At 60.9% G+C, this 26,889-nt stretch overlaps 1 protein-coding gene and 1 pseudogene across 1 annotated transcript in view; one reads left to right on the top strand and one right to left on the bottom strand.

The window, feature by feature from the left end:
- Nucleotides 1-10,516, bottom strand: part of LOC141972478 (scavenger receptor cysteine-rich type 1 protein M130-like) — a 149,782-nt gene extending 139,266 nt beyond the window's left edge. The window contains exons 1-4 of the mRNA XM_074930344.1: nucleotides 10,120-10,516; nucleotides 9,215-9,541; nucleotides 8,816-9,130; nucleotides 8,146-8,460 (exon numbers count right to left, since the gene is read on the bottom strand). Coding sequence (XP_074786445.1) covers nucleotides 8,146-8,460; nucleotides 8,816-9,130; nucleotides 9,215-9,541; nucleotides 10,120-10,516 — 1,354 coding nt within the window. The remainder of the gene's footprint in view (nucleotides 1-8,145; nucleotides 8,461-8,815; nucleotides 9,131-9,214; nucleotides 9,542-10,119) is intronic.
- Nucleotides 10,517-16,599: 6,083 nt separating this feature from the next.
- On the top strand, nucleotides 16,600-25,835 carry LOC141972477 (E3 ubiquitin-protein ligase PHF7-like; annotated as a pseudogene).
- The last annotated feature ends 1,054 nt before the right edge of the window (nucleotides 25,836-26,889 follow it).

Below are 26,889 nucleotides of genomic sequence, written 5' to 3'. Positions count from 1 at the left end.
AGCGGGAGCCTGCTGCTGCCCCTGCCGTGGGGGTTGGGCGCTGCGGGGTCTCTTTGGGGCAAACAGGGTTTTGGGGGTCTGGCCCCACGGCCATCATTCCACCAGCACCTGCTTCAGCCAGCCTTACGAGGTTTTGCTGCTTCACCCCACAACTCCCCAGCCCAGCGGTTCCCATCCTGCTGTTCTGTCTCCAGGGATGATTTCCCATCCCCACAATGGTTCCCCTCCCAACAGCTTCCCGTCCCAAGGATGGTTTCCCATCTCAAGGACGATTTCTCAGCCCCGCGATGGTTTCCTATCCCGACACTCTCCCCACCTCCATGATCTCCCATCGCAAGCATGGTTTTCTGGGGGGAGGTGAATTCTGTGTCCACGGGGAAGGGACAGGGCAGCGGTGGCCCTGCGATGCTGATGTGTGTGCGCTGCCCCATCCTGCCCCGGCAGTGGGGATGAGCGGGGGGTTGGGGTGTGGAGAAGTTTTTGGAAGATAACGGCCACCTGGTCCTTGATACCGACATGGTAACTCTGTGCTAGCTGCCCCTGTGTAAAGAACTCACTGTTCAATGTTCCTCTCTGGCTGCCACTGCACAGAGAGCTATTGTTCAGCAAATTCCTTAACTAGAGATATGGAGTGAAGTTGAAACACTGAGTAGGAGGTCCATAGGCTCGTGCTTCTTGCGTGTGCTTCTCGCGTTGTACCAATGAAATATGAGTTATATTGTGTGGACAGTGGCTTAGAACCAATCACAGCTTGTTTAGCTGTATGCGATCACGCCCTAATAGTATATCAGATGCTCTGTGCTTAATAAAATTGGATCGAGCTGGCAAACCACATTGGTGTTATTCTGGATACCCGGGCTGTATCCGTCGACACAAAGGAGCACACACTTACTGCTGAAGCCCTGGGAGCGTTACAAGGTGATGTCGCTGTAGCTCTAAGTTGCATACAAGCCCAGTTAAGGATGCAAACAGTAGCAGAATCTGTAATAAGGGAAGGAGAGGAGGGTGCACTTCCCACTGAAATTCGAAAAATAGTTTGGGATAGTGCCCAGAGACAGAGACAAAGTTACAATCATGGTGGAACATGGTCAACTTCACCTATAGGCCTGACACACGTACAGTAACGACTTTTGTGTTAACAATATGTGATGCAAAATTAATCACCATACACCCCATTGTAAGTCTCGGAGTCAATTACAACGGGACCCTGCTGTACCCCTTTGCACATAAGACCTGGGCTATGAATACTGGTAATAAATGGCAAGCAGTAGATCTCAAACCCTGTATCATGAAAGAACAACAGGGATTTATATGTGACAGTAATACCTTAATAACCCAGGGTACCTGCTTAGATACTGACCAAAAGATCTGCCACTTTGAAGCACGCCCCAATGTAGATTTGAGGACCGTTGTTGTCTGTACCGGAAAGGGATGTGCATGTTTAAGGACACTGTGTGACACAATAATCATAGATGGGCAAGAGAAGAAATTGATACAGGATCTAAATTATTGTATTCGTAATTTCACCATCATCCTGGGGTGTGATTTCACTTATTCTGCCCCGGTGGTTACACATTCCCTCTTGAAAAGCAGCCTCATGGTAAAGGTACTTCCTGTCCCCACAGGGTTAAATGTCAGTCATATAGAAAGCCTATTAAAACACCCAGACTTACACCGGATACTGGAAGAAGTTAAGGAAAAAGGGCAAGAAACTTTACTCACAACCTTTCATGATGGGGAAAGGATAAAAAAGGTCTTAAAGATGGTTGAGCAGGAAGGGGAACATAATTGCTGGGATACGCTCTTCAGATGGTCGCCGACAGCTACTGGCACCTTAAACACAGCCCTTCACCCAGTGGTTGCTTTATGAATAGCTGTAGCAATTTTGTTGATCCTTACTGTAGCTATATATGGATGGATCTGGAGACTTACAAAACGCTTGCAAGCTGTGTATGACGCTTTATATCACAATCCGAGCTTTAAGCAATAAACTGATTGATTTGTAGGATAGCACTAACATATTATAGGACAAGGGAAATAGATTAAGAAGTAGATAAATAAGTAGTAAAAGAATTTACTAAGTAAGAAGAAAAGGGGGGGATGAGACGGGGAGTCTAAACAATCTTAGATTGATGGTGCAAGGCCTGCGCAAAAACAAGGGGAGGCGTATGGGACTGTTCGAACAAGACATACGGTGCTGATAACGTTGCTCGGCTGCAATCTCCTAGCCCAAAGAGAAGTTTCTTCTGGTCCTTGAAGTTGTGTGTTCCAGCAACAAATCACCCGAGATTCCAGCACAAACTGGCTTGGCGGTTTGGCCGGGGCCCAGGGAACAACTGAGGCAGCGCAGAGCGACAGGGTGAAAAGTTCATCAGCGAGGAAGAAGAGGTACTTCACCTATCCGACCCTTGCCCAGAAATTTCTGACCCCTGACCGGAGCTTGAAGAGCTCATGGCGCAGGCGCAAGGGGAGGAGACCTGATTACCATGAGGAGCGAGGGGAGGCGGGGGTACACTACGTATATGTACAGGCGTTCCATGAATATGCGCTATTCTGTAACGTATCAGCCGGACGGGAGCTGCAAACGGCGCGCGTGCTTGTGGTGGAGCGATCCCCCATGCGCCCGGCGCTGAATAAACATACCCACGTTATAACTCCAGAAGTTATAGAGTGATTTCTCTGCAAAACAAGGGAACCTGGAGATGCTGAGGTCAGGCACGGCCCTGCACAGGGGGTCTGGTGGGGCCGGTGCCCACTTCTTGTTGCTGGGGTGTTTGGTGTCTCCATCCGCCCTGTGTGGGTGGGATTGGAGAGGCACAGGCCTGTCCACCGCCAGGCAGAGGCGGCGATAGCCAGGAGGTGGTGCCTCGGCTGCTCCCCCAGCAAGACACTGGCAACTAAATGGGGTGTGAGACACGGACTTTCCCTTCAGGGTGCCCAGCCCCTGGGCATGGTGAGCCCAAACTCAGAAACAAGGCTGATCTCCCGGTTGGGGAGGGTTGGGGTCTCACTGCGCTCCCCTCAGGTTCTCAGGAGCTGCAGGAGCACCCCCAGCTCTGGGGCACAGTGACAATCCCGCTTGGCTGCAGAGAACAGACCCAGCCATCAGGGCCAGAGTGTTCCGGTGCCCAAATGCCATGAAACAGGTTCCTTCTGCTCAGGGGTGCTGCCCCCTCCAGCGTACCCAGGCCTGGAATGAAGAGCCAAACCTCTACCAGCTGCCAGAGTAAGGCAGAAATATTATACCTGTGGGAGGGCAGAGCTGGCGGGGAGGTGGCACGGGACAGGCACTGGGCTCTTCTCCCCAGTCCCCGCTTGGGGCACCTTGAGGCCATACTGCCCAGAGGCGCCCACCATCCTGTGTCCAGAAGATAACACTCCCCTCTTCTTCTTTACTTCACTTTCAGACCTTATTCCTCTGAGATGCGGGGCTGGAGCTTATCCCAGCGGGAGTTTGTCAGGGGCTGGAGGCTGTGTTTGCCACGCCCATGTATGTCACCCGTCACCGTGGGGGTCTTGCCCTGGGAACTCTGGTCTCCCATGGGGGCTGCCAGCAAGAAGGCTTCCGGGTGTGGGGCAGAGGGGTGTGTGAACCTCAGCTCCCCCCGGCTCCCCCCAGGGTCACCCCAGGGGTGGAGGAGCTCCCAGCAGGGAATGGGCCAACACTGCAATAGCAGAGGATGTTCCCAACATCTGCCTCCTCCCCGCTTCTGCTCCAGGGCCAGATCCTGCTGTCTGCAGGGCTGCAGAGCTGCGGCTGCTCCCCACAGGGAATCCGGCCAGAGTCCCAGCCCCGTGTGAACAGAAAGTGGCTCTGCACTCTATGCTGGGGCCTGCCCTGAGCACCAAGGGAACTATCTGCATGTTACCATCTCCCCTGGTCAGGCTGGGGCGCTCCGGGCCCTGTGGTCACCTTAGGCTCACTTCTATGAGCCAGAGCCCAGGGCTTCCCCTGACATGGCAGCTCTGTCACGGCCTCTGCACTGCGGGATCCCTGTGGCTGAGTCAGGGCCTGGGGGAAAGAGCAGCCGGAACCCGCGGGTGAGGAGACGGGTGCTCCCACCGGGGTACATCACGGGAACGATCAGAGACATTTTGACTAGGAACTGCCTGTGGCCAGCGGGATGGAAATATTTCTGTCACTAAGAGTATTCCCCAGGGACCACAAACCTCTGTCCTGAGACACGGCCCTTCCCTACCACTGAGTCTTTGTTCTCCGCTCCCCCGACCAGCCTCAGGAAATGCCCTGACACCTGGCAGGCAAGGACAGCCCTGGGTCAAAGCCCCCACAGACTTTTAATGAGAACAAATAAGGAGGCCCAGCATAAAAATGGGAATAAAACCAGAGGAAACACCCGCTGATTTCTGCTGCCCATGGGCCAAGGGAGTCGGTTCCCTGGTGCTCACGGCTCTCCCAGCTGCACAGACCTCTCCTCCCTCCCGCCTGCACCCAGCTGCAGGGCAGGGATGGGCTCTCCTGGCCGGGGGCTCAGGGACTGTTGTGCACCAAGCCACAGTGTCACAGGCGTTGGGTCCTCATGGGGATGTGCCACAGACACCTCTTCAGCATCATCATAGCCCATGCTCCCCGGGGACAGGGACGAGGTGTCTCCTTCAGCTCCAGGGACCTCGGCACTTCTCCGGGAGCGGGGGGTGACCCCTGCAAGCAGCAAAGCTGGACGTTTCAGTTCACCCTTGGGGTCTGTACCCCACCACCCTCCCTGCTCCTCACCACATTCAGCTCCTTCTCCCACCTCCAGGCCTTTCAAGGAAAACTCCCAGGCAGGTTCTGCCTTCCCAGGAGGTTTGGGCCTCAGTACAGTAGTGACATGGGGGGCAGCAGGGATGGCACCCTAGGAACAGCCAGCGCTGTCTTCCCCTCTCACCTCTGGGTGCATCCCTGGGGCCTGCTCCCTCCTCCGGCATCCTGGGCATTTCCCACTCTCCCTGCCCAGGCACAGCATCCTCCCCCAGATCAGAAACCTCTCGGGCGTCATCGTAGCCATCTGCTGGGTGATCTCTGGGCAGGACAAGGACATCTGAAAGGAGAGGGGAGCTGGTGACAGAGAGAAGAGACGTCCTGCAGAGCAGAGGGTGGGAGGATGCGCAGGGACCCAGGACTGAGACACTGGGCTTGGCAGCACCACAGGAGATGCCCATGTCCTCCCCATCCCCAATGGTGACACTCAGTGACTCCTCTGTCCATCACATCTCTGCAGGGAGATCAACCCCTTCCTGCCAAACCCTGACTCAAAGTTGCTGCAGAGCTGCCCCAGGCCAGCCCCTGCCCTCACTCCTCAGGTGCCACATGGGGTGCAGGGGCAGGAAGAGAGGGGCTGTCCGGCTGGGACAGTCTGATCTGACTGGGAGAAAGCTTCTCTCTTGGGCCCAGGACCTGGATGCTCTCCCCACAGACCCCACGGACCAAGCACCAGAGGGACCATGGACTGGGGGGCTTCAGGGGATCAGCTCTGGGTTGGGGCCAGCAGAAAGGGTCCTGCAGATGTGCCTCCAGGGAGGACCCACACCCACCTGAGTGACCAAACGTGGCCTGCTTCTCCAAAGCTGGGCTGTAGCCAATCTCCTCATACACGGCCTCGAGGAAGGGCTCCTGAGCTCTCCTGGAGCCTGGGGACAGAAGCAGGGCTGGCACAGGGACAGGCAGAGGGGCAGTGGGATCTCACTGTGCTCCCCCAAACCAGTGCCTTGGGCCAGCCCAGGACTGCTCTGACAGCACAGCCCCACGGTGCTGCCCAGGCACGGCTGCCACATCCCCCGTGAGGGCAACATCGCTGTGGAGATCCTCTGGGGCTGCGTCGCCCTCGCACCATCCCTTTGAAGACAGCGCTCGTGTCCCTCTGGCCCTGGGTCATGTCCCCCTTACCTCACCCTGGAGCAGCTCCCACATGTCCTCTGCACCCGGAGCTTGCCCCTGTCTGCCCCACGGGTCCATAGTGGGGCCCTGTCCTGGGGGTGGGCAGGCCTGGGCAGAGGGACAGGCTTGGGCCTGACACCGTGGTGATGGGCCCTGCTGCCCCGCACTCCTCCTCGCACCTCCCTTGCCCCAGAGCCCCCTCCAGCAGTACCTAGAGCACTGCCAGCCTTGGCCGTCCCCGCTCTGCCACTTCTCTCCTCGCCCCATCGCTAGCTCCCCCCACCTCTGGGCTCTCTCCAGCCCTTGCAGCTGGTGGCCACGGACAGGCACTCAGTGGGGCAGGACATGAGAAGGTGGCAGCACACAGTCTCATCCCCCACTCTGCTTGTGCCCCTCGCTGACACGCCCCACAGCGCCCCACAGCCCTTCCAGGAGGTATCTCCCCCTGGGACCTCTGGGGAAGGACCCACCTCTGCGCCCAGCCCTGGCGCTCAGCACTTGCCCAGCCAGGAGGGCCAGGAGCAGGCAGAGAAGGGCCCCCAGGATGATGCAGATGATGACGGGCACTGAGACACTCCCGCTGCTGCTCTGACGGCCTCGGGTGGCAACTGCAGGGGAGAGAACATGGGAGAAGTACAAGACGTGGGAGAGGTGGACGCAGAACCAGTCCTGACCCCATCACACAAGGCAGGATTAGCTGGGGGGCTCCAGGAGTGAGTGTGGGGAAGCTTCCACCCTGCTGACAAAATGAAAACTCTCCCTCTCACCCTCCCATCACCCCAGTGCCTCCTCCAGAGAGTTTCACAGCCCAGCAAGGAGCCCCTTCCATCCATCTGTGAGTCACAGCCTGGCCCCGGGGTTACCCAGCCTGAGGGGAAAGGCAACTTACCTGCTTGGGGAGGGGATGTTGCCATCCTGGGTGTCGCTGCAGAGGAGGAAAAGGAGAGCGGGGCTGAGACAGTGGGTGTGCGGAGAGCGGGGAGCCTCCTCCCAGCACACCATGGGGGTGTCTGTAGGTGGCCCTGACACATCCAATCCACATTGCCCCTCCTGTAGTGCCCAAAAGGGAGGCCAGGCCAGGGCCCAGCGCCCCTGCTCGGGGAGGCAGGCAGGATGGCACAGGCAGCCCAGGGGATAGCCCTGGGGCTGCAGGGCCCCATGGGCAGTGGCCAGAGCACATCCAGTTCAACCGAGGCTGCTCCCTGCCTGGCACCAGCCTCCTGCACTCTGCAGGAACATTCTTGCTCTTGGGAGGTCGGGGCCATGTCAGGACCTCATGGACTAAAGGTCTTCCCCAGCTCCCTGCCAGTGCCCGACCAAGGGGTCCCAGCCCTGCCACTCACCTGAGCAGCGCACGGCAGCATCTTCCTTATGCCGGCAAGCACCGCCGTCCCCAGGCCGGGCACAGCAGTCCTGCAGGGACGGCTCCGTCCCCCGGCACTCCACCCGCTCCAGCCAGATGGGGCCCGTCCCCATCCCAAAGGCAGCCTCACGCAGGGCAGACTCCGCAGGGCCACAGCCCAGCTGCCTGCACGCCACCTCGGCATCCCGCATGTCCCAGGAGTCGTCACACACCGTCCCCCAGGAGCCACGGTGCCAGACCTCCACTCTGCCCGAGCACCCGTCCTCACCGCCCACGGCACGAATCTTCTCCCTGCCTGCAGAAGGCAGAGACCTCCCATGGCACCAGGGCAGCAGGCAGAGCCCTGCCAGACACAGAGGGGCAACTCCTTACCGGTGCAGCTCGAGGAGTTGGGGCACGGGGCCAACGGGGCCAGGGGCATTTCTGGGCGTCCCCCTGAAGAAGGAAACACTGCGGTGAGGGGGCTGGTTTGGGGGACCATGCAGACGAGAGCGGGGCTGAGCTCTGCTCGGGCCTCCCTGTACCATCTCGGTCATGGCAGAACTGAGCTGCGGTCGTCCAGGGGACACGCACGGGACCGTGGGGGGACCCCGAGTGCTCAGCCCCAAGAGCTCCCTGGTTCGCAGCGCAGCAGTAGCTTGTCTATGGAGGGGAGGCTCTTCTGAAACCTGTCTGGTCTCTTCTGAGACCTCACCTGGAGATGCCTCTGCCTCCCCCAGGCGCTGCCGGCAGCCTGGGTGGCAACTGCTGCTGGACGGGTGTGGCTGTGGCCGTGTTTGTGCCACTGGCAGCAGAAGGGTCTGACACGGAAAGGAAAAGCCCCTCCCAGCTCTTTCTCTGTGCCTGGCCGTGGCCAGTGGGGAGCAGGAGCTGGGCTGACGGGAGTACCCGGGAGGATCAGAGTTACCGTTGCAGGTGATGTTGGTCTCCTCTCGCGGGTCTTGGCACGACTGTGGGTCCCAGGGAGTGGAGGGACACTGCCAGAAGGAGCCGGTGCTCTCCCCACACTGCACACGATCCAGCCAGGCAGGGCCAGACTCCCTGTAAGGCGGCTGGCGTCTTTCCAGGGTTCCTCCATCGCCACAGCCCAGCTCCTTGCACACCAGCGTCACCGTGTCGGGAGTCATCGAGTTGGAGCAAACGCTCCCCCATGTCCCGTTGTAGAAAACTTGCAGGAGCCCAGAGCAGCCGTCGCTGTTCTCCAGCCTCAGGGCCATGAACTCTGGGAGGAAAAGGCCCCAGAGGGGAACAGGCTGCCCTGGGGTGTGGGAGCCAGGACACCTCTGCACCCCCAGGCCCTCAGCCAGGCAGGGGCAGGGCCAACACGTCCCCTTTGCACCCAGGGCCAGAGAGAAGTCCCTGATGGACACACACCCCTGCCCCTCCCGAGAACCCTTGGGAGGGAATGAGCTCCCCAGGACCCCCAGTGGGACTGAGGGTGCCCAGGCACGGGTGCCCACAGGATGGGCTCGGGCAGGAGCTCAGAGGCAGCCAGGGACAGCCTCAGCCATGCCCGGCTCTCCCCGCGTCCTGGCCTCCCCAGGAACCAGGCTCCCACCACCGCTCCCGGCACAGACCTGAGCAGATGACTCCCGCATCCTCTTTGTGCCCGCAGTCGTGCTGCCCCCAGGCCCCAGCCGGGCAGTCCCAGAGAGCAGCTTCGGCCCCGGAGCAGTTCACAGCAGCCAGCCAGATCTGCCCGGAGCCTTCCCCGAAGCGAGCGGAGCCGGCTGCCTCCACTGCCCCTCCGCAGCCCAGCTGGTGGCAGACGACGGCGGCATCAGACAGGTCCCAGCCATCGTCGCAGACCGTCCCCCAGACGCCCTGGTAGTAGATCTCCACTCTCCCCGCGCAGCGCCCGGCCCCGTTCGCCAGCCGCAGCCACCGGCTCCCTGCAGCGGGTACAAACCCCGGTTGCTGCCAGGGACTGCCTGCCCGCACAGACGTCACCCGGGGGCCTGCGCAGTGACACTCACCCCCGCAAACGACTCCCACGTCCTCCGCGACCCCTGCCGCCAGCGCGCTCTCAGGCAGGGAGGTGTTGCAGAGGCTCAGGCTGGCCTCGTGCCCTGCGCACCGGACCCCTCGCAGCCCCACGGGGCCCGTCCCTCGCTCAGCCTTTGGGGGGCTGTAGGCTGTCCCGGCCTCCCCACACCGCAGCTGCCGGCACACCACGCTGGCCTCCTGCACGTCCCACTGGTCATCCAGGACTCTGCCCCACGCCCCGTCCTGGAAGATCTCCACGCGTCCGTCGCACCGGCTCCCTCCGCCCACCAGCCGCAGGGATCCAAAGCCGGCCGAGCCTGGGGAGAGCAGAGATGCCATGGCCAAGGGCGGCACCGGGAGCGTGGCACCCTTCAGGGAGCGGGGCGAGGGGGGATTTCCCCACCAAACGGGACAAGATGGAGCCTGTGCTGAGGAGAAGCGAGGGCAAAGCCTGGGCCCTCCCTGCACCTCACAGCCAGGTCTGCTGCTGCTGGGGGCACCCAGGCAGCTCCTGCTGGGTGCTGGGACGAGGCTCTGCAGGGCTCTCTGCGGGATGGGATGTGGGTGTCTGCAGCCAGAGGGATGGGGCAGAGCCCTGCGGCCCTGTCCCGGGCTCCTTGCACAGTACGAGAACAGAGGAGCCCAGGCCTGGCGGTGTGGCACTGGGGCCTCAGCCCCTGCCCTGGGGGCAGATGTCTGCCTCTCTTCAGGCCTCAGCTCTCCCAAAGCGGAGCGCTCACTCTGAGCAGGGAAAGCCCTCCAGATGGCTCCTGGGGAAGCCAGGGCTTCTCCGCGGAGAAGGTCAGCCTGGTATGGCCACGGGAGCCCTGCTCTGGGTGGCCGTGATGCACACAGATGACAAACGGAGTGAATGCAGCATTCTCCTGGCACTCACCTGAGCAAATGACAGCAGCAGTGTTCCCTCGGGAGCACGGTGAGGCCCCCAGGGCGGTCACTGGGCACTGCTGCAGGTGGGCTTCAGTCCCGTCACAGTGGAAGGAGTCTCTCCAGACAGGGCCAGTCTCTCTCCCAAAATGCTCTCCCCCAGGAATGGACTCAGCAAACCCGCAGTTGAGTTGACGACAGAGAACGTGGGCGTCCGAGAGATCCCAGCGGGAGGCACAGAGGGTCCCCCAGGTCCCCAGCACCTGCACCTCCACCCTCCCCGCACACACTGCGCTGCCGTTCACCAGCCGGAACCCTGTGTACTCTGGGGACAGAGGAGGAGGAGAGAGGGTGGATGGGTGCTCTGGGACCCTCAGCAGCTGCCGGAGAGGCCAGAGGGACAACATGCCCTTGTGCTCCTTCTGCACTATTTTCCTGCTGCAGACAACCCCACCCACCCCTCCTGTCCTCACACCCGGCCCAGCGCGGTCCTTGCTCTGGTGCCCAACCCCCGGCACAGCCCCAGCGTTCAACACCCTCCCTGAGCCCTTACGTGTGCAGCTGACAGCAGCGCTGTTTGCGGGGCTGCAGGGCTGGTCCCCGCGGGACCCCCTGGGGCAGGAGGCCAGGAGGGATTCATTCCCCACACACTGCAGCTCTCCATCCCAGGCGGGACCCGCCCCTTCTCCAAAGGGACTTCCTCCAGGGACAGGCAGGGCTGCGCCGCACTGCAGCTCCCTGCAGAGCACGTCCGCAGCTTTGGCACCAAAGTGGGAATCACAGACAGTTTTCCACTGGTCCCCGTCACGGATCTGCACACGGCCTGAGCAGCGGCTCTTCCCCTCCACCAGACGGACAAATTCTGGAAAAAAACCAAAAGAGCTGGGAGTTCCCAGAGCCCTCTGGCAGTTACATGCCCACATCCCACATCCCCTCCAAGCAAGCCGTGACCAATTCTCCCATTGCACAGCCCAGAGGAAGCTGCTGGGGGAGTGTTGGTGACACAAACACATCCCGGCCCCCTTGCACCCCTCCACTGCTCCATCACAGCACTCAGGGGGCTGTGTCTGTCTCAACAGCAGCACTATTCAGACAAACTGCGGCTGCACAAGGTGCCCTGTGCTGCCTGGCATGGTCCCCCAGCACCGCAGAGGTGTGCGCAGTTGGGGTCCAGGAGAAGTGACCCAGATGATAATGACTGCGGCAGCCTGCTCAGTCCCTGCAGTGTATGGGACCAGGTGGGACATTCACCTTGATGCAGCCATAAATCGAACCAGCTCCCAGGGGTATTCTGGGACTTTGGGATGTTCCTGTTAGCAGGGGGATTTCAGAGAGCACAGAAATGGTGCAGCTGTTACCATGTCTGGTGCCTGTGCAGCCCCCTCCAATGGCTGCTCTGAGGGGGTGTCGTCAGCCAGGGACACAGGACTCTGCCAGAGAGCACAGGTCCCAACACGACAGCCAGGCAGAGGGGCAGGGCAGCGGCACACGCCCCTGGGCTCACACTGGCTCGGAGGGTCACGGCAGGCAGAGGTGAGAGTCAGCGAGTGTTGCCCAAGCCCCTGTTTCATGGGGCAGTGTGGGGAGCTGTGGGCAGGCAGGAGGGGTTGGGCAGCAGGGCAGCACTGCCTGCATGGGACCCTGTCCCTGCAGGGCTGTCACGGCCCCAGGGATGTCCTCGTGCCAGCCTGGGCACGCGGTGATGCAGTAGGGAGCAGCCAGAGCCAAGCAGCTGCCAAGCTCCGAGGCCTCACAGTGCCGCATCCCCCAGGCGAGCCCCGGGGACAGGAGGCGCAGGGCTGTGTGCCGGCCCGCTCCTCTGCCCAGGGCCAGCGCCCATGCTCTCTGAAAAGCCTTTTGGTTCAGTCGAGGTACTCGTGCCTGGGAGGGGGGTGACCCAGGGGACCAGCCGTCTCATGCTGTTCCTCCAAGGTCTGGTGTCTGTGAAAGTTCCCCCCAGGTTTCTCCAGCACAGGGACCCTCAGCATTGCTGGCTGGGAACTGGCAGAATGGGTGCAGAGCAGTGGTCAACAGTGGACACACTGGGGCAGGGATGGAAGGTTCATCTGCAGCCCAAGACAGTGACTGAAGGGGCTGAGGCCCTGTGGCAGGGTCAGTTCACCCTGGGGTAGGCTCCCTCCGGGCTTTCCCCAGGGGCTGGGGACATCAGCAATGACAGTCCAAGCTTGGCAGCGTGACCGGCCACACTGTGCTGTGCTCCAGCACCCGCTTGGTCTCTCTGAGGACAGAGACAGATCCCTTCCACCCTCCCAGCACCAGAGGTGGGGAATACCTTGTCCTCTTACCTAAACACATCACTCCAGCATCAAAACGATGATCACACTCATGTTCACTCCATCCAACGTGTGTGCAGTCAGACAGGGCAGATTCGGTGCCTTTACAGCCAACATCACCCATCCAAATGGGGCCAGTTCCTGGCATAAAGTGTCCGTACTGAGGAGCTCCAACAGCAGACCCACAGCCCAGCTGCTTACAAACCACTGCTGAATCATTCATGTCCCAAGAGTAACCACACACGGTCCCCCACTGGCCCTGGTGTTTCACCTCCACTCTCCCAGCACAGCGACTGCCGCCATCCGCCAGCCTCACCTCCACAGCTCCTGCAAACACCGACATGAGATGGGTCAGGAGAGCACCAAGCCCCAGCACTGCGGGTCTGAGGGAAGCCCCAGCCCGGGTAGTGTCAGAGGTACCAGAGTGGGAGCCCACTCACCCCCAGGCTGTCCCCAGGGCACTGCAGGGGTCCCTTCTCTCCTCATGGGCTGTGCAAGGCTGGGGGTGACAGCTCCAGCCCTGATGGGTCATTTGCCATCCCACCACACAAGGCATCTTTTCACAGCCCAGTGGCTACCTCCCTCCTGCCCATGGCCACCCGCACAGTGCCCAGCCCTGCACTGGGCCCCTGCTCCTCCCCAGCACCCCCTGAACAGCCCCATGTGCCCAGGCCTGCAGCTTCCCATGCAAACTGCCTGCCCCAGCACCATCCAAACCCACCGCCATGCCCAGGGCTTTCCCTGTTCCCACTGAGAGGATCCGGAAGGTCCCTGCACCCACATCCCCTCCTCACCCCCGGTGTCAGCCCAGTCCCTGCACTGGGCCGGGCCCCCCAGGCAGGATGTCCCTCTATGGTAGATGCCCCAGTCCCCTTCTCTCAGTGGGGTACAAACTGTCCCTGTGGGGTCAGGGCTCCCCTGGAACAAGGGGGCAGGGAGCAGCACACAAACCCTTCGGGGCACCCGAGAGATTGGCTGTGCCCTGGGGGATCTCTGGGGGCTGCCATCAGCCACTAGGCCACCACCGGCTCCAGAGGCTCAGTGACAGGGAACAGGGGGTCCCAAAAGGAACCCCAGGACAGGGTGTCTGTGAATCCAGGCAGGCCCAGGCTGCCTTAAGCAGCAGAAGCCTGGAGAAGGAGATGATGCTCTCTCCCACCCAGGTGGGCACAGGGCCCAGGGACTGAGCACATTCGCCCCTCATCTCAGTAGCGCCTGCAAAGAGTCCCCATTCCCCGACAGATCCCGATGACCACGCTGGTACCCGCTGGCCCTGGGCTGTGGGACAAGGGAGATGGCACTTACCCCTGCACAGCTGTACCCAGAGGAGCAGCCACAGCACCTGAGGGGACAGGAGTCCCTCTCTGCCCATCCTGAGCCTCCTGCCCCGCCCGCACGTCCCTGCTGCGCCACGCTCCCTGCCACAGCTCCTGGGGACTCGTGGGGACAATGACGACGGGAGGGCAATATCTCTCTGCACTGCCAGCCCAGCTACAGGAGGAGCCAATCACAGCAGCAGCCCCTTTTTAGACATTATCGGGAGCGATCTCCCCTCCGACACAGCCCAGCCCTCCAATGAACTTCTCCAGTGCCATTCATGACCATATATGAGGGATGGCTCCGCTGCAGGTGTCACGTCACGGTGGCGGTGGGGCGTCACAGGACAGGGTCAGTTGTAGTGGGGGAAATGGGTTTTTCATGCCTTGAAGCCTGCTGTGTGGACCAGGAGCGCTGAGCATCTCCTACACTGGGCACATCCAGGAGCCCAAGGTGCGCGTGTCCAGCCATGCCCCTGCCATGGGAACCGCAGGGCTGGGACTGCCCCGGGGGCTGTGTCAGGACGGGAAGGAACCAGCCCCTGCCCCTGCTTCAGACCCCTCTGTGCTGGGAGCAGCAGCTGGGAAAGGGCCTTAGCCCAGGCCAGAGCCCATCCCCGGAGCGCTGGCTCACCCGCCCCTCCCTGCAGAGCCCCAGGGAAGGGCCCTGCCAGTGAGCTGGAGCTGGAGCTGGGCCCTGTCCCTGTCCCGGCAGCAGACACACAGCTCAGACATATCCCTGACTCTCGGCATGTCACCGAGGGGCCGTTATTCCCCACGGGTGGCTCGGGAGCCGCAGCCTGCAGGTGCACAAACCACAGCCCACGTGAGCTCGCCGCGCTCCCTGCGCTCCCCCCGCAGAGCCCGGGCAGGAAGTCTGTGGTTTCCTCCTGGCGCCGAGCCCAGGCACATCCCTGCGGTGCCCCCGAGCCACCCCACGGGGACAGCTCCAGCCAGGGCTGCAGGGGCTGCTCCTTCGGCCTCGCAGACACGGGGCCGGGCAGCTCCTGCCCCTGCGACGCCCCTCTGAGGCACACGGCCGCTCTGCGCTCAGCCCCACGGCCACGGGGGGCATCGGTGACGGGACCTCACACCCTCCTGTGGCCACCACTGTGTGCCCAGGAGTCACACTGACAGTGACCTCACACCCTCCTGCCGCCACTGCTGGGTGCGCGTGCGTCACGCTGTCACACGCGTGTGCGGCGTAGGGACTTCTGCTGGCCATGGTTCTTCCAAAAAGCCACATCTGGGCACGCTCTAAAGATCCTTTGGTGACATCGGAAGCACCCACACAAGCGATGGGCCAGATCCTGGCCTGTCAGCTGCTCAGGCACCAGCGACATCACAAGCTCACACACAGCCAGGGGCTGCTCCTGGCCTGTCTGCTACTCAGCCCCCGGCGATGTCACAGCATCCGCCCCTGCTCTTGGCCTGCTCCTGGCCTATCGGCCGTTCAGACACCAATGACCTCAAACCCGCCAACACAAACTCTGGCTCTGCCCCTGCCCTGTCAGCTGCTCAGGCAGCGGGGACATGATGAGCACCTACACATGCCGTGGGCCTACTCCAGGCCGAGGAGCTGCTCAGGCGTGAGTGACCTCATCAGCACAGACACAGCCGTGGGCCTGCTCCTGCCCTGTCAGCTGCTCAGGCAACAGTGACCTCAAAACACCCTACATGTATTTGTCGTGGTGTGACCCCAGGCAGCAGCTCAGCCCAACAGTCCTCACGCACTCTTTCATTAAATACAAGTTAGTTCTATCCCAGCCAAAACCAGTACAATGCCAGCTGCCTGCTCCTGCCCTGTCAGCCACTCAGGCACCAGTGACCTCACGAGTACAGGTACACCCATCGCCATGTTCTCACTGGTGAGGTACTCGGCCTCCAGTGACCTCACATGCCCCTGTCGAGGCCGTGCACCTGGTCCCGGCCAGTCAGCTGTTCAGCCAGCAGGGACATCACAAGCACAGTCCCAAGGCATTTGTCTCCCTCTTGCCTATCAGCTCCTCAGACACCTCTGACCTGACCACCACGCATCCCTCCGCTTGTGATCTGCTCGCCTACAAGGGAAGCAGGCACAAGTGACCTCGCAAGCTCTGACACAAGTCATGTGCATGCGCTTGGCCTATCAGCCGCTCAGGCACCAGCAATCTCACAAGCCCTACCGTATTCAGCACATTTACACCCAGCACCCCCTTCCCCATCCCTTGACATGACACACACACACACACAGAGCAGACTGGCTTTGGCTGGTGTGGCTCAGAGGGACCTGGACCAGTCCCAGCACACGCCTGACTCCTCCCCTCACTCAGTCAGCCAGAGCTATTCGGGCCATTCAGTCCGGTTACCAACCGAAGGACAAGGACATTTCTGTAGCACCAGCCTGCACCCCACAGTGCTCCTAGAGGCAGCTGTGAGACCCCCCCAGCCATGGGGAAAGGGAGTTCCCCACCAGCACCCTACCCCTCTCTTTGGCACCTCCAAATCCAGTCTGTGGTTCCTGGGCTAACTGGCGAGTTCCTCTGGCTCACATGGTCTTTTCTGGGATCCCCTCTGGGTCCTTTCACTACTGTCCCCATGCACATATTCTTCTGGAGTTGGCATTTTGTCCTGCTTTCCCATGTTCGCAGACAGTGTTGCCTGTGCCTTGCAGCACCAAGAAGAGCTCAGAGTCTGCCCCAGTCTACGCTGCCTGGCCGTCCGGCAGGGCTGGGCTGCTGGGGCCTTCCAGTCCAGCTGGCAGCATCAGGCTCTTCTCTGGCTGTGCCAGGAATGGTGCTGAGGGCCCCTTAGTGGTGTCCTGGGAGGGGCCATTGCCCTGGGGCATCTTCCAGCTTGTCTGTGTCCCCCCACCTTCTTGAGGTCCCCCCCAGCCCAGACATGTCCGGACTTCTGCAGCCTGGTGAGGTAGGGGTGGCTGAGGGATCTGGAGTTCTTAGGCCCATCGGTGTGGAGGCTCCAGGCAACACAGGAGTAGCCTGAGAGTGACCGAGGGGGGATTTCAGAGATGATGGAGATTTTATTTGTAGTAAGATACAGCATGAGAAGGAAGTGATGCCACACAGTGCAGCTGGAGTGGCCCAGACTGCGCACACAGCAATATCAGTCGAAGGGCAGTGCTGTGGTGTGACGAGTCACCCAGAGGGAGACTGGAGCAGCCCCAGGCTTTGTGTTTGCAGGAGCAGCCAGGGAGGACGGAGAGATCTCAGTAAAGGAGGGAAGATGCTGAGCCGAGAGCAGGGTATGCTAGCCGGGTGGATGTCTCCAGCCTGCAGAGAAAGAGGTGCAGGTGTGGGACATGGTGGGACAGCCTGTGGTGGAGACGGTCGAGGGATGAAGTCTGAAAATCCCCCAACAGGAGATGGGCTCTTTCGGCCCTTGGCTCTGGCTGCTGTCTCAGCCACAGATGCCATGAGGAAGCCCCTTCCCCTTCCAGCACTGGGTGAGATAGGGAATTTAAACAATTTGAGTTAGACGGCGCAGGACTGAGGAGCTTGCGCCAAGATGAGGGGGCTATGCGCGAAGACATACCAGGGGCTGACAGTGTTGCTAAGATATTATCTTCTGGCTCAAACAGAAGCTTCCTATTGTCCTTGAAGTAGTACAAATCAGCAATAGATCACCTCAAATCCTAACACTAATTGGCCTTGCGGTTTAGCTAGGAGCCAGGGAACAACTGAGGCTGCGCACAAGGATAGGGTAAAGAGTTCATCAGCGAGGAAGAGGAGATACTTCATCTGTACGACCCCCAACCACCAAAGGAGCTCAACGCGCAGACGCAAGAGGAGGAGACCTAATTACCATGAGAAGCGAGGGGAGGCAGGGAAATATTATGTTTATGTATAAGCATTCTATGAATATGCATTATTTTGTAATATATAAGCAGGATGAGAGCTGCAAGGGCCGTACATGCTTGTGGAGGAGCGATCCCCCATGCGCCTGGCGCTGAATAAACATACCTACTTTACAACTTCACAGTTGGAGAGTTAGTTTTTTCCACAAGTCACTGGGGAAGGGGAAAGCTTTGTTCTAAAAACCCAAACTTCTTCATGGTTCTGAATTTGTTTTCAAAAAAAGAGGTTTTCTGTCACAGCTGGGGCTGTGCAGACGTTCTGCTGTGTGACTGTGCTGTCCTTTTCCCTTGAACTCGGGGGGTTTTGCTCTCTGTAGGGGTCTGTGGTGTCTGCGGGGTTTACCTGTCAGGTTTCCCCAGGGAAAGGGAATTTTAGCCCTTTATTTTTACTTCAGGTGGGAAAGAAGTGACACATTTCATATTCTCTGCTCTCTGTGGGGATTTGGGGGGTTCAGCCTGATGAAACACCTCGGAGCGGTGCTGCAGAGGGTGCCGGTCACCAGAGCCGAGAGGTGCTGCTCAGGAACCGGCATGAAGCCCGAGGGCGAGAGCTGGCCCAGGCGGGCTCTTGCCTTCTGGCTGTGGGACAGTGTTTCCCAGCTGGGAGGTGCTGGGAGAGACGTGGGGGGTGAGCAGGGGTGTGCTGGAGCCCAGCCCCTCTGCAGAGCCCGGCTGCTCCTCTGGCTTTCTGCACAAAGGTCAGTGTCTGTGCAGAGCTTCTACTTCACACCTAACTCACTGAACACGCTGAACTAACCTGACCATAGAGAAGACTGAGGTGAAGAGACCTGTTCTGTCAGTATTGGGTCCAGTGTCTGAACTGTAGTTCTCCCAAGAAGCAGCAGAAGGAGGGGTGTTCCTGCATCCATTCCCGCTCTCTGCTCTGGGATGCTGGGCCCACAGCCCTGCCAGCTGCCGGGTGCAAGGCAAAAGGTCTCTCTTCATTAAAATGACTTGTCTCATTTCAGAAACTGCCCACACAGAGTTCAGAGTTGTACTTTCCATATTCTGTTTGCACACTCGGAGAGAAGCAGTGGGGGGGTTTCAGGGCTGTGCCTGTGAAAGAGGCTTTAGGAGATTCTTGCCTCTCAGATGGGTGATGAAGAGGGTGAGAAAGTCATGGATATTGTTGATGTTCCCCAAAGCAGTTTGCTTTTGTGTAGCTTCTAGCCAGAGGCTGAATATTCGCAACTGATTTGGCATCAGCCTCGAAGCCTTTTTTTCCCGGTATGATGTGTGTGCACAGGAGCTGTCTCTTCCATTGTCACGGTTCTCCCTGTAGGTAAATGCTGCACCCGTCTGTACAGATGCTGGGCAGAGCAGAAGCTGTAGTGCCAGTCCACAACGGCAGCTCGGTGCTGGGATCCTGCTGCAGCTCTCCCAAGTGAGGAGGTTTTTGTTTGTTGGTCACGGATGTGTTAGAGGAATTTCCCAGGTTTGGTATCTAATGGGAAACCCCGGGGATGCTTCAGGGTGTCAGGTCTGGTGAAAGATGGTCCGTGTCGGAGTGGCTGCCTCAGTCCTGTGCGCTGGCTCCCCGCAGGGCGGCATCGACACCTGCCAGGTAGGAGCCTGCGACAAGGCAGCGCCCAGCGGCACCGGCAGCCCCCTAGAGCCGCCCAGACACCCCCCGGCACGGGCTGTGCCTGGCCAGTCGCCCTCCCACCACCGCTGGGTCCCCACTGCTGCTGGGGCTCCCCTTCCCCGGCTGCACGTCCTTGCCCAGGGCCCCACTTGCCCCAGAGGCCCAGGACTCTGCCCAGAAAGCCCACCCAGCGCTCCTGGCAGCCCCGAGGTCCGGCTCCCAGCCCTGGAACATCCCTCTTGCACCCGGCCAGCGTCGCTGTGCAGAGATGAGCGCCAGCCCTACCCCACGGGCCCACCACCCCCTCCCAGACAAGGTCCTGTCGGCCCCAGCACCTGAGCAGCGCCTCTGTGCCGCGGACACAGCTCTGGGGGTGCTGGCAGAGAGAAGGAGCCGGCCCCAGTGCTGCCAGCGGCCACCCGACATCACCGTGACCCTCTTTCCTCCGTCGCAGGGGGACACCGGCGGTCCTCTCGTCTGCGAAGACAGGAGTGCTGACTACTTCTGGCTCGCTGGGGTGACCAGCTGGGGAGAGGCTGCGCAAGAGCAAAACGGCCCAGAATCTACACCTCCACTCAGCACTACTACGAGTGGATCCTGGAACAGATGGGGCTGTACTGGACACCAAGGGCGGCTCCAACGTCACGGCCATGGAGTCCTTCTCTCAGCGCCTCAACCCCTCTTCAGAGGCCCAGCCCAACACCAGCACAGTCGGGCTGGTTTAGCTCCTGCCCCTTTCGCCTCCAGCAGCTGCTGCAATTCTTTACCCGGCTGCAGGGGCTCCTGCAGATCCTAAAGGGAACAAAGGCTTGAGCAGCAGGAGGAAGAGGATCCAGCGCAGGCGGCAGCGGACCAGGGCCATCTCCTGCTGGGACACTCCCTGCCTGCGGACCCAAAGGCAGCCTCCGTGTCAAAGGCCTGCTCCGTCCTGCCCACGCTCCTCTGAGCGCACACAAACGCTCAGCCTGACTTAGTGGTTGAAATAAAGTTGCCGAGTTTCCCAGCTCGCCACGCTGCAGGCCAGTTCAGTCTCCTGCGCAAGGCAAGGACTTCCATGCCTGGCACCTGCAGGGTGAGGCTGCAGGCAGCCACGTCGGGCACAAAGGGAAAGAGTCCCTCCAAAGGGCTGACCCCGGCCTGGTCGCAGAGGAAGGTGCTCAGAGCCACCCGGCACGGAGGAGACTGGCACATCGGGGCAGAGAGGGGACAGGAAAATGGATGTGACACGCAGACAGCTCTGGGGCACGTGCACACACACACACACACACACACACACACCCCCCACGCGCACAGGCAGCGCGTGCACACGCTGCAGCACACACGCACGCGGGATGCAGCCACCCGCACCCCCGCACGCACGCTTGCCAGCAGAGCAGGGTAATGGGGGGAGCAGAGCAAAGGATCCTCCTGTCGCCGACCCCTTGACAGTCTGCAGCTGCTCTCCATCGCTCATCGCCACCCAGACTGAGAAGGCTGAAGGGGTTCGGTTCTCCTGGAGTCGGGGCCAAATAACGGGCACTTGTCGCCGCACATCTGCACTTGGGACTCGTCCACGTCTGACTGACACGACCACGGCTGTGTAACACAGCGCAACACCCACAGTCTGTCCTAACACTCGATAACCGCGCCCAGAGGGCACCGCTCATGAAACAGCAGGGCCAGGCCTGAGGCAGAGATCTGCCCAGGGCAGGGGGAACGGGGAGGAAGATGCCGTGCTGGAAGCGCTGGGCTCCTGAAGCTGACGGCAGCACGGGCGCCATCCGGACAAAAAGCTCTGCCGGCTCATTCCCATGGAGTAATTAGCGGGAGGTTTCGCTTTCTGTATGTGTGAGGTTGTCCTGTCCCTTGCTAGAGGGGGGTGTCTCGTGCAGGTGGGCAGTAGGGGACGTCCCGATGGACTCAGCCCTGGCAAATCAAAGCTGTGTCCTAAGGACAGAAAGCAGAGCTGAGCTGAGAGACGGGAGCACTGGGAAAGCCACGGCCTGACGGCCAGGCCAGAAGAGCAGAGCTCTCCAGCCTCCATCCGAAGGGGCCACTCCCAAAGTGCCTCCTGCCCTCTGGTCAGTAAAGCCGTCCCTGACAGAGTGGGGACATCTCTGAGAACGGGCCCGACACCTCCACTAGGAACAGCAGACGAGCCCCAGGTGTCTTCAGCACAGGGTGGGCTGCATTATCGACAGCCAGGGAATTAACTAAATGCCGTTCGACTCATTTGCCTGCTTCATCTGGAGCACTTTTAAATCCCCATACACGGATCCAAGGTGCCGGAGGAATTTTAACCAGGATGCTAAACAGTGGTCAAGAAAGGGATTTTAAATAGACAAATGGAACTTCCTTCAGTGTTGAAGGAGCTGTGAATGAACTGCTCATCCACCCTGGGTACCAGCTCTTGCTAGAAGGAAGATTTATTTGGCTCCATCTTGCTTAAAATACTGAGCTGAATCTGCAGATCCTGTCCTGGAGGACGAGGTGACCCTGCCCTGAACCTCTGTGCAGCCCCAAACTGCTGCTGCAGGTTAAGGGCCAGAAGCAAAACAGACCAAAGAACGAGCTGACAGAAACTGCTGGGTTTGGAGGCCTGGTATCCCCCTCCCACAAGACACGTCCCAAGACACCTGGGCTAAAGGATTGTTCCTTCCAGTACCAGAGGTCCTACAGCAAACGCCCTTGTTTTCTCCGGGGTTTGGTCACCAGAGAGCTGCCCACCAGCCCCTGGGCAGAAGAGCACACATCCTAATTAAAGGCAACACGTAAAAGCCCAAAACAACAGAAGTCGAGATTCATTGGTGGCATCTGGCAAGTGGCAAAGATACAGCAGCTTTTGGTAACAATTCCTTGAAGGGAAAGCCAGAGTTGAGAGGCATCCCCGCTGGGAGGCTCTTACAGAGGAGAGTGTCAAACAGCGTCAGCTGGCAGGTTTGGGCGTTGTCTGGGAAATGTCAAACCCTGTCAAGTACCACAGAGCTCTCTGCAGCCAGGCCCAGCGAGGGACTCCTGTGGGCTCACCTCTGAGAACACAGAGCGATGGGCCCCCAGCCCTGCCGACAGAAAACACCTTCTGAGCAGCGGGCGCAGAGAGTACAGCGCCCTCAAACCACCAAAGCAGCCAGGTCAGCCCCCGGACACCCAGCGTCTCCCCGCAGCACCTGCAGCCACGTCCGCAGCCCAGCCCTGCTGTCAGGAGTCCGCTCGGGCTGGGCGGGTCAGCGCCCGCACGTGGGGGTGCTGATGTCACCGTTCTACGGTGACCACCAGAGCTGATCCTGCCCATGTATGGGGGTCCTGATGTCACAACGGCCGCTGTGCCCCACGGCAACAGGCCTGTAACAAGGGTCGCTGGGCTCCAGCCGTGCGTCAGTGCGACCTGGGAGGTGAGGAGAGGGCAGGGGAGGGATGGGGCTGGTCGGGGGCTGCTGAGGGAGGAGTGGGGGGTCCCACACCTCGGGGCGCCGGGGCTGTGCTGAGAGCTGACCCGCGCCCCGCTTCTCCCTCAGAGTCAGCCGAGGAGCATCTGGGAGAGACACCCCGGTGCTGCTGGGACAGGGACGCTCCCAACGCTCGCTGAGGACGTGCGCCATGGCCGAGAGGCGAGAGGAGGAGGCCCCCGACTCCATGGAGCAGGGTGAGAGCAAAGTTTCCTCCCACAGCACAGCAGAGGGGCTGTCGGGGGGTCAGCGTGGGGCCGAGCGCGGTGGCAGGGGGAGGCAGTGCCTGCGCTGCCCTTTCCTCGCCACGGCCCCCAGCCCTGCCCCTCAGCCCCTCAGGGACGGGGCAGGGCCCTGGGGACAATCCCTCAGGGATGCTTCCCCCGGCACACAGAGGTGCTCATTCCCGCTGGCATTTGCTCTCTCCCTCCAGAGTGTGTGCTGTGTGGCCAGGCAGCGGCGGACCAATTTCTCTGCGGCCCAAAAGTAGATGTGGAATTCCTGTGTGTGCATTTCTTTTGCATGGTGAGTCCCGCGGGCCAACCTCCTGCTCCCTGACATGCACTCCCAGCCACGCTCTCCTCATCACTCCTCCCTTCTTTTCTCTTCTCTTTTGCAGATTTTTGCCAGTGTGCTTTTTGACTGGCAGGATGACGAATCAGGGGAGCATAAATATGTCACTGAGCACATTGACCACATAGTCGAGCGGGCAGCGCAGGAGGTGAGCACCTGACCAGGTCAGGGAGATTTATATCAGGAGAGGTTTGGGGGAGCTTACCCCAGAGGCCAGGAAAGAAATCTCAGCCCCTCCAAGCAGCTCCAGGACAAAAGCCTTGCTCCCCGCAGCTCCACAGAGGCTCCAGCCCAGGAGCCTCGTGCACCGGGCAGATCTGTGGGCTGAGGCCCGGCAGCGGCCACATCCTGCGCCCTGCCCGGAGGCGTGGGGCTGGCTGGGGAGGCCCTGGGGCTGCCGCTGACGGGGCTGCTCTGCTCTTTCCAGCGATGCTTCGTCTGCGGGGAGAGCGGGGCCGCCATCACCTGCACCCGGCGGGGCTGCGACCGCAGCTTCCACCTGCCCTGTGCCATGGAGGGTGAATGCATCACCCAGTACTTTTACCCATTCAGGTACATCCTCTCCCCTCCTTGCCCCCACCGGGGAAGGACCCAGCGCTTCTCACCTCACCCATCCCTTGCCTCTGCCCCCCAGGTCCTTCTGCAGGGAGCACCGCCCAGAGCAGGAGGTGGAGGCAGCTCTGGAGGAGGACACCGAGTGCCTCATCTGCCTGGAGCCTGTGGGGGACAGAAAGTCCTTCCACACCTTGGTGTGTCCCGCCTGCAAACACGCCTGGTTCCACCGGGGCTGCATCCAGGTAGGAGCCGTTCCCTCGCCCCAAGGACACGGCAGGAGCTGGGCAGCACCAGGGCCTGACTCCTGCTCCTTCTGTTTCCGCTGCAGGGTCAGGGTCGGTACAGCACTATTAGTACCTTCAGCTGCCCCCACTGCAGAGACAGAAATGACTTTCTCAGGGACATGCTCACCATGGGCATCCGAGTCCCCATGAGGTTGGTGTCCTGCCGGCTCACAGCACAGGAGGCTGCAAGCCCTGTGCCGTGCCCGGGGCTCCCCTGCAGTCCTGCCCCCCCGCTGTCCCGTCTGCCTGGGCTTCAGCTTCAGGGAGGAGCTGGAAACCGGGCAGGGGGCAGGAGCAGGGCTGCCCTGCATCGGCCTCATGCCGGGGCAGCAGGGGCTCAGCCATTTCCCTTTCTCCATCAGCTTGCTACCACAGGGCAACAGGCCTCCATTTGAAGCACTGATCCTGAACAGCCGCTGCGATGCCCGTGAGTGCCTGTGTCCCGGAGGCAGGGAGCACGCAGAGGAACAGGGGTAAGTTGGCAAAGCAGCACCCTGGGCTCTGCACGGGATCGCTGCCTCGCCAAGAGTTGGAAGCAGAAGGACTGAGAACAGGAGCTGTGCCGCACAACCCCGTGCTGTGGTCGCTTTGTCCTCACAGCCGTGAACGCTTTTGCTTCCCCAGGCCCTGGGAACTGCTGATGTGCAGTTCCTGCGCTGCCAGGGGCACCCACCGGCGCTGCTCCAGCGTCAGGAACAGCCAGACCAGCTGGGAGTGTGGGAGTTGTGCTGGCCAGGGCACCGGTAAGAGGCAAAGCACCTTCATGCCCCTGGGCTGGGGCCAGGGCCCAGGCAAGGCCTGGCAGCGGGTGCCCAGGCGGGGCTTGGCAGAGCCTCTCTGCCCCAGGAGGGCTGGGGGCACCGCTCCGGCCTCTCCACTGTGGCCTCTGTGCCCCTGACCTTCCCGCTTCCCCTTACAGCCTCCACTGACAGCTCAGAGCTCGCTGGCTCTGGCAATGGTAGCGGCTCAGGATCGGGGTCATCCCACGGCTCGCCAGCACCGGAGAGCAGCAGCCCCAGCACTGGTAGCCAGACGGCACCGGGGCCGTCCGACTCTCAAGTGCTTCAGGGCAGCAGCAGCAGCTCCAGCTCACCTGGGCCCGAGCACAGGCAACGCCGCTCCCAGGTGCAGCGTCGTGCCCAGACGCCCTACAGCCGGCCCAGAACACGCCGGGAGAGGAGCCGCGCGCCAGCACCAAGGGCTGAGGGCAGCACCCCCGGCCAGGCAGCGCTGGGGACGTCCCCGGGCTCCCCAGTGCCGGAGAGCAGCAGCCCCAGCACCCCCAGCCAGGCGGCACCGGGGCCGTCCCAGGACTCCCCAGCGCTCGAGGGCAGCAGCAGCTCCAGCCGCCGTGGGCCCGTGCGGAGGAGGGACGGCTCCCGCCTGGAACGTCGGGCCCAAACCCCTTACAGCCGGCCCGGACGCAGACGCGGGACCAGCCGTGCGCCGTCCCCACGTGATGGCCCCGATCCCCCTCCACCAGCACAATAAAGTTGTCCGTTGGCCTCTGCCCTGGGAGATTCCCCGCTCATCTGTCGGCTTCCTCCGCCTCTCCCTTTCTCCAGGGGCAGCGTTAGGGGCCGGGCCCAGAGGGTTTCTTCCCCCGGGGCCTGGCAGCCCTTGCCCAGCCCTCCCTCCTTGCGGGCTGGCCTTGGCCGGCTGCCCAGCGCCATGGCCGTGTGCCTCGGGCCTCGCTGGCCCCGCAGCCGGCTCAGTCTCCCCGGGGAAGGGTCACACCAGGGGCAAAGCTCCTTTACTTTACAGGTGCCGACCGGTGCCACGGCTGCAGTTGTGACATGGAGATGGCTGCAGACGGTCTAGCAACTGTAATAAAACAGTAACAGTGATAGAAAGGACAAGCGGGTGCTGCACCCTGTGAGTGCAGTCCTGGCACAAGGAGTTCTTGAGGCGGGACATGAAAGCAAATGAATCTTACCTGGCTCTGATTTTTCTGGCCCGGGAAATCTGTTCCCAGCGTGATGTGTCAGCAAGTACTGGGAAGTGAGTGAAGTGCAGGCCACTGATGTGCTGTAGTGAGCTGGCGGGAAAGCCGTTGGATGAAAACACGCCCCTCCTTGCTAAGCAGAAATGGGAATTCTTTAAGAATTGTCTGTTGTGTGCTGGGAGGACTAGTTGGGGACTACATCCCCCCTGTGTCGGCGTGGAACAGACGTCTGGCTCTGGGCTGGCACAGCAGAGCCCCAGCGGGACGAGGCTGTGCCTGTCCAAATGCACAGCTACCTGAACCGTAGCCACCAGCTTCCAGCAGCACCAGAAAGTGTGCAGGGCTTGAGCTGTGCCGGAGCTGGCTGTAACGCGCCAGGTAAACCTGTTCTCTGGTGTCTGACTGCTGGGGCAGCCTTGCTCTGGCTGGGGAACAGGAGCTCTGGAGGCAGTACTGTGACAGCAGGAGTGCTGTGAAGCAACGAGAGGGAGCAGTGTGTCGAACTGCACCGTCAGACACCGCAGACCTTGGGTGTGACAAAGGGAACTGCTAGAGCACAGGGCAGAGGGCGCGGGAATTGTGTCCTAGGTGGCTTCCTGGGGAAGACGGACTTTTTCTCACGACTTGGCTTGCCCGCTCCCCACTGAGCTTGGGGATGCAGATCTCGGAGCTGCCTCCATTTCCATGGGGCTCTGCTGCCGAGCTGCCCTTCCAAACCCTGTGGAGAACGGACCCGCAGGGGGACGCTAATTACCTTGCATTTTGACCATAATGGCCTGGGGGGAAGAACAGGGGCAGCTGTAAGGAACAAAGGAGATGTTATGTCTGATGATCCCGGATCTTTTTTCCCTGGGCGTTAGGCCTGCTGTGGAAGGCAGGAGGAGGCAGTGGGAGCCCGGGTCTGCTCAGCTGTGTGGGTGCCCCGTTCCTGAATCCCGGCTCAGCAATGG

Source organism: Athene noctua, chromosome 33 (genome assembly GCF_965140245.1).
Source record: "Athene noctua chromosome 33, bAthNoc1.hap1.1, whole genome shotgun sequence".
Taxonomy (NCBI): domain Eukaryota; kingdom Metazoa; phylum Chordata; class Aves; order Strigiformes; family Strigidae; genus Athene; species Athene noctua.
Note: the sequence above shows the minus strand (reverse complement) of the source record. Positions and strands in the feature narration are given on the sequence as shown.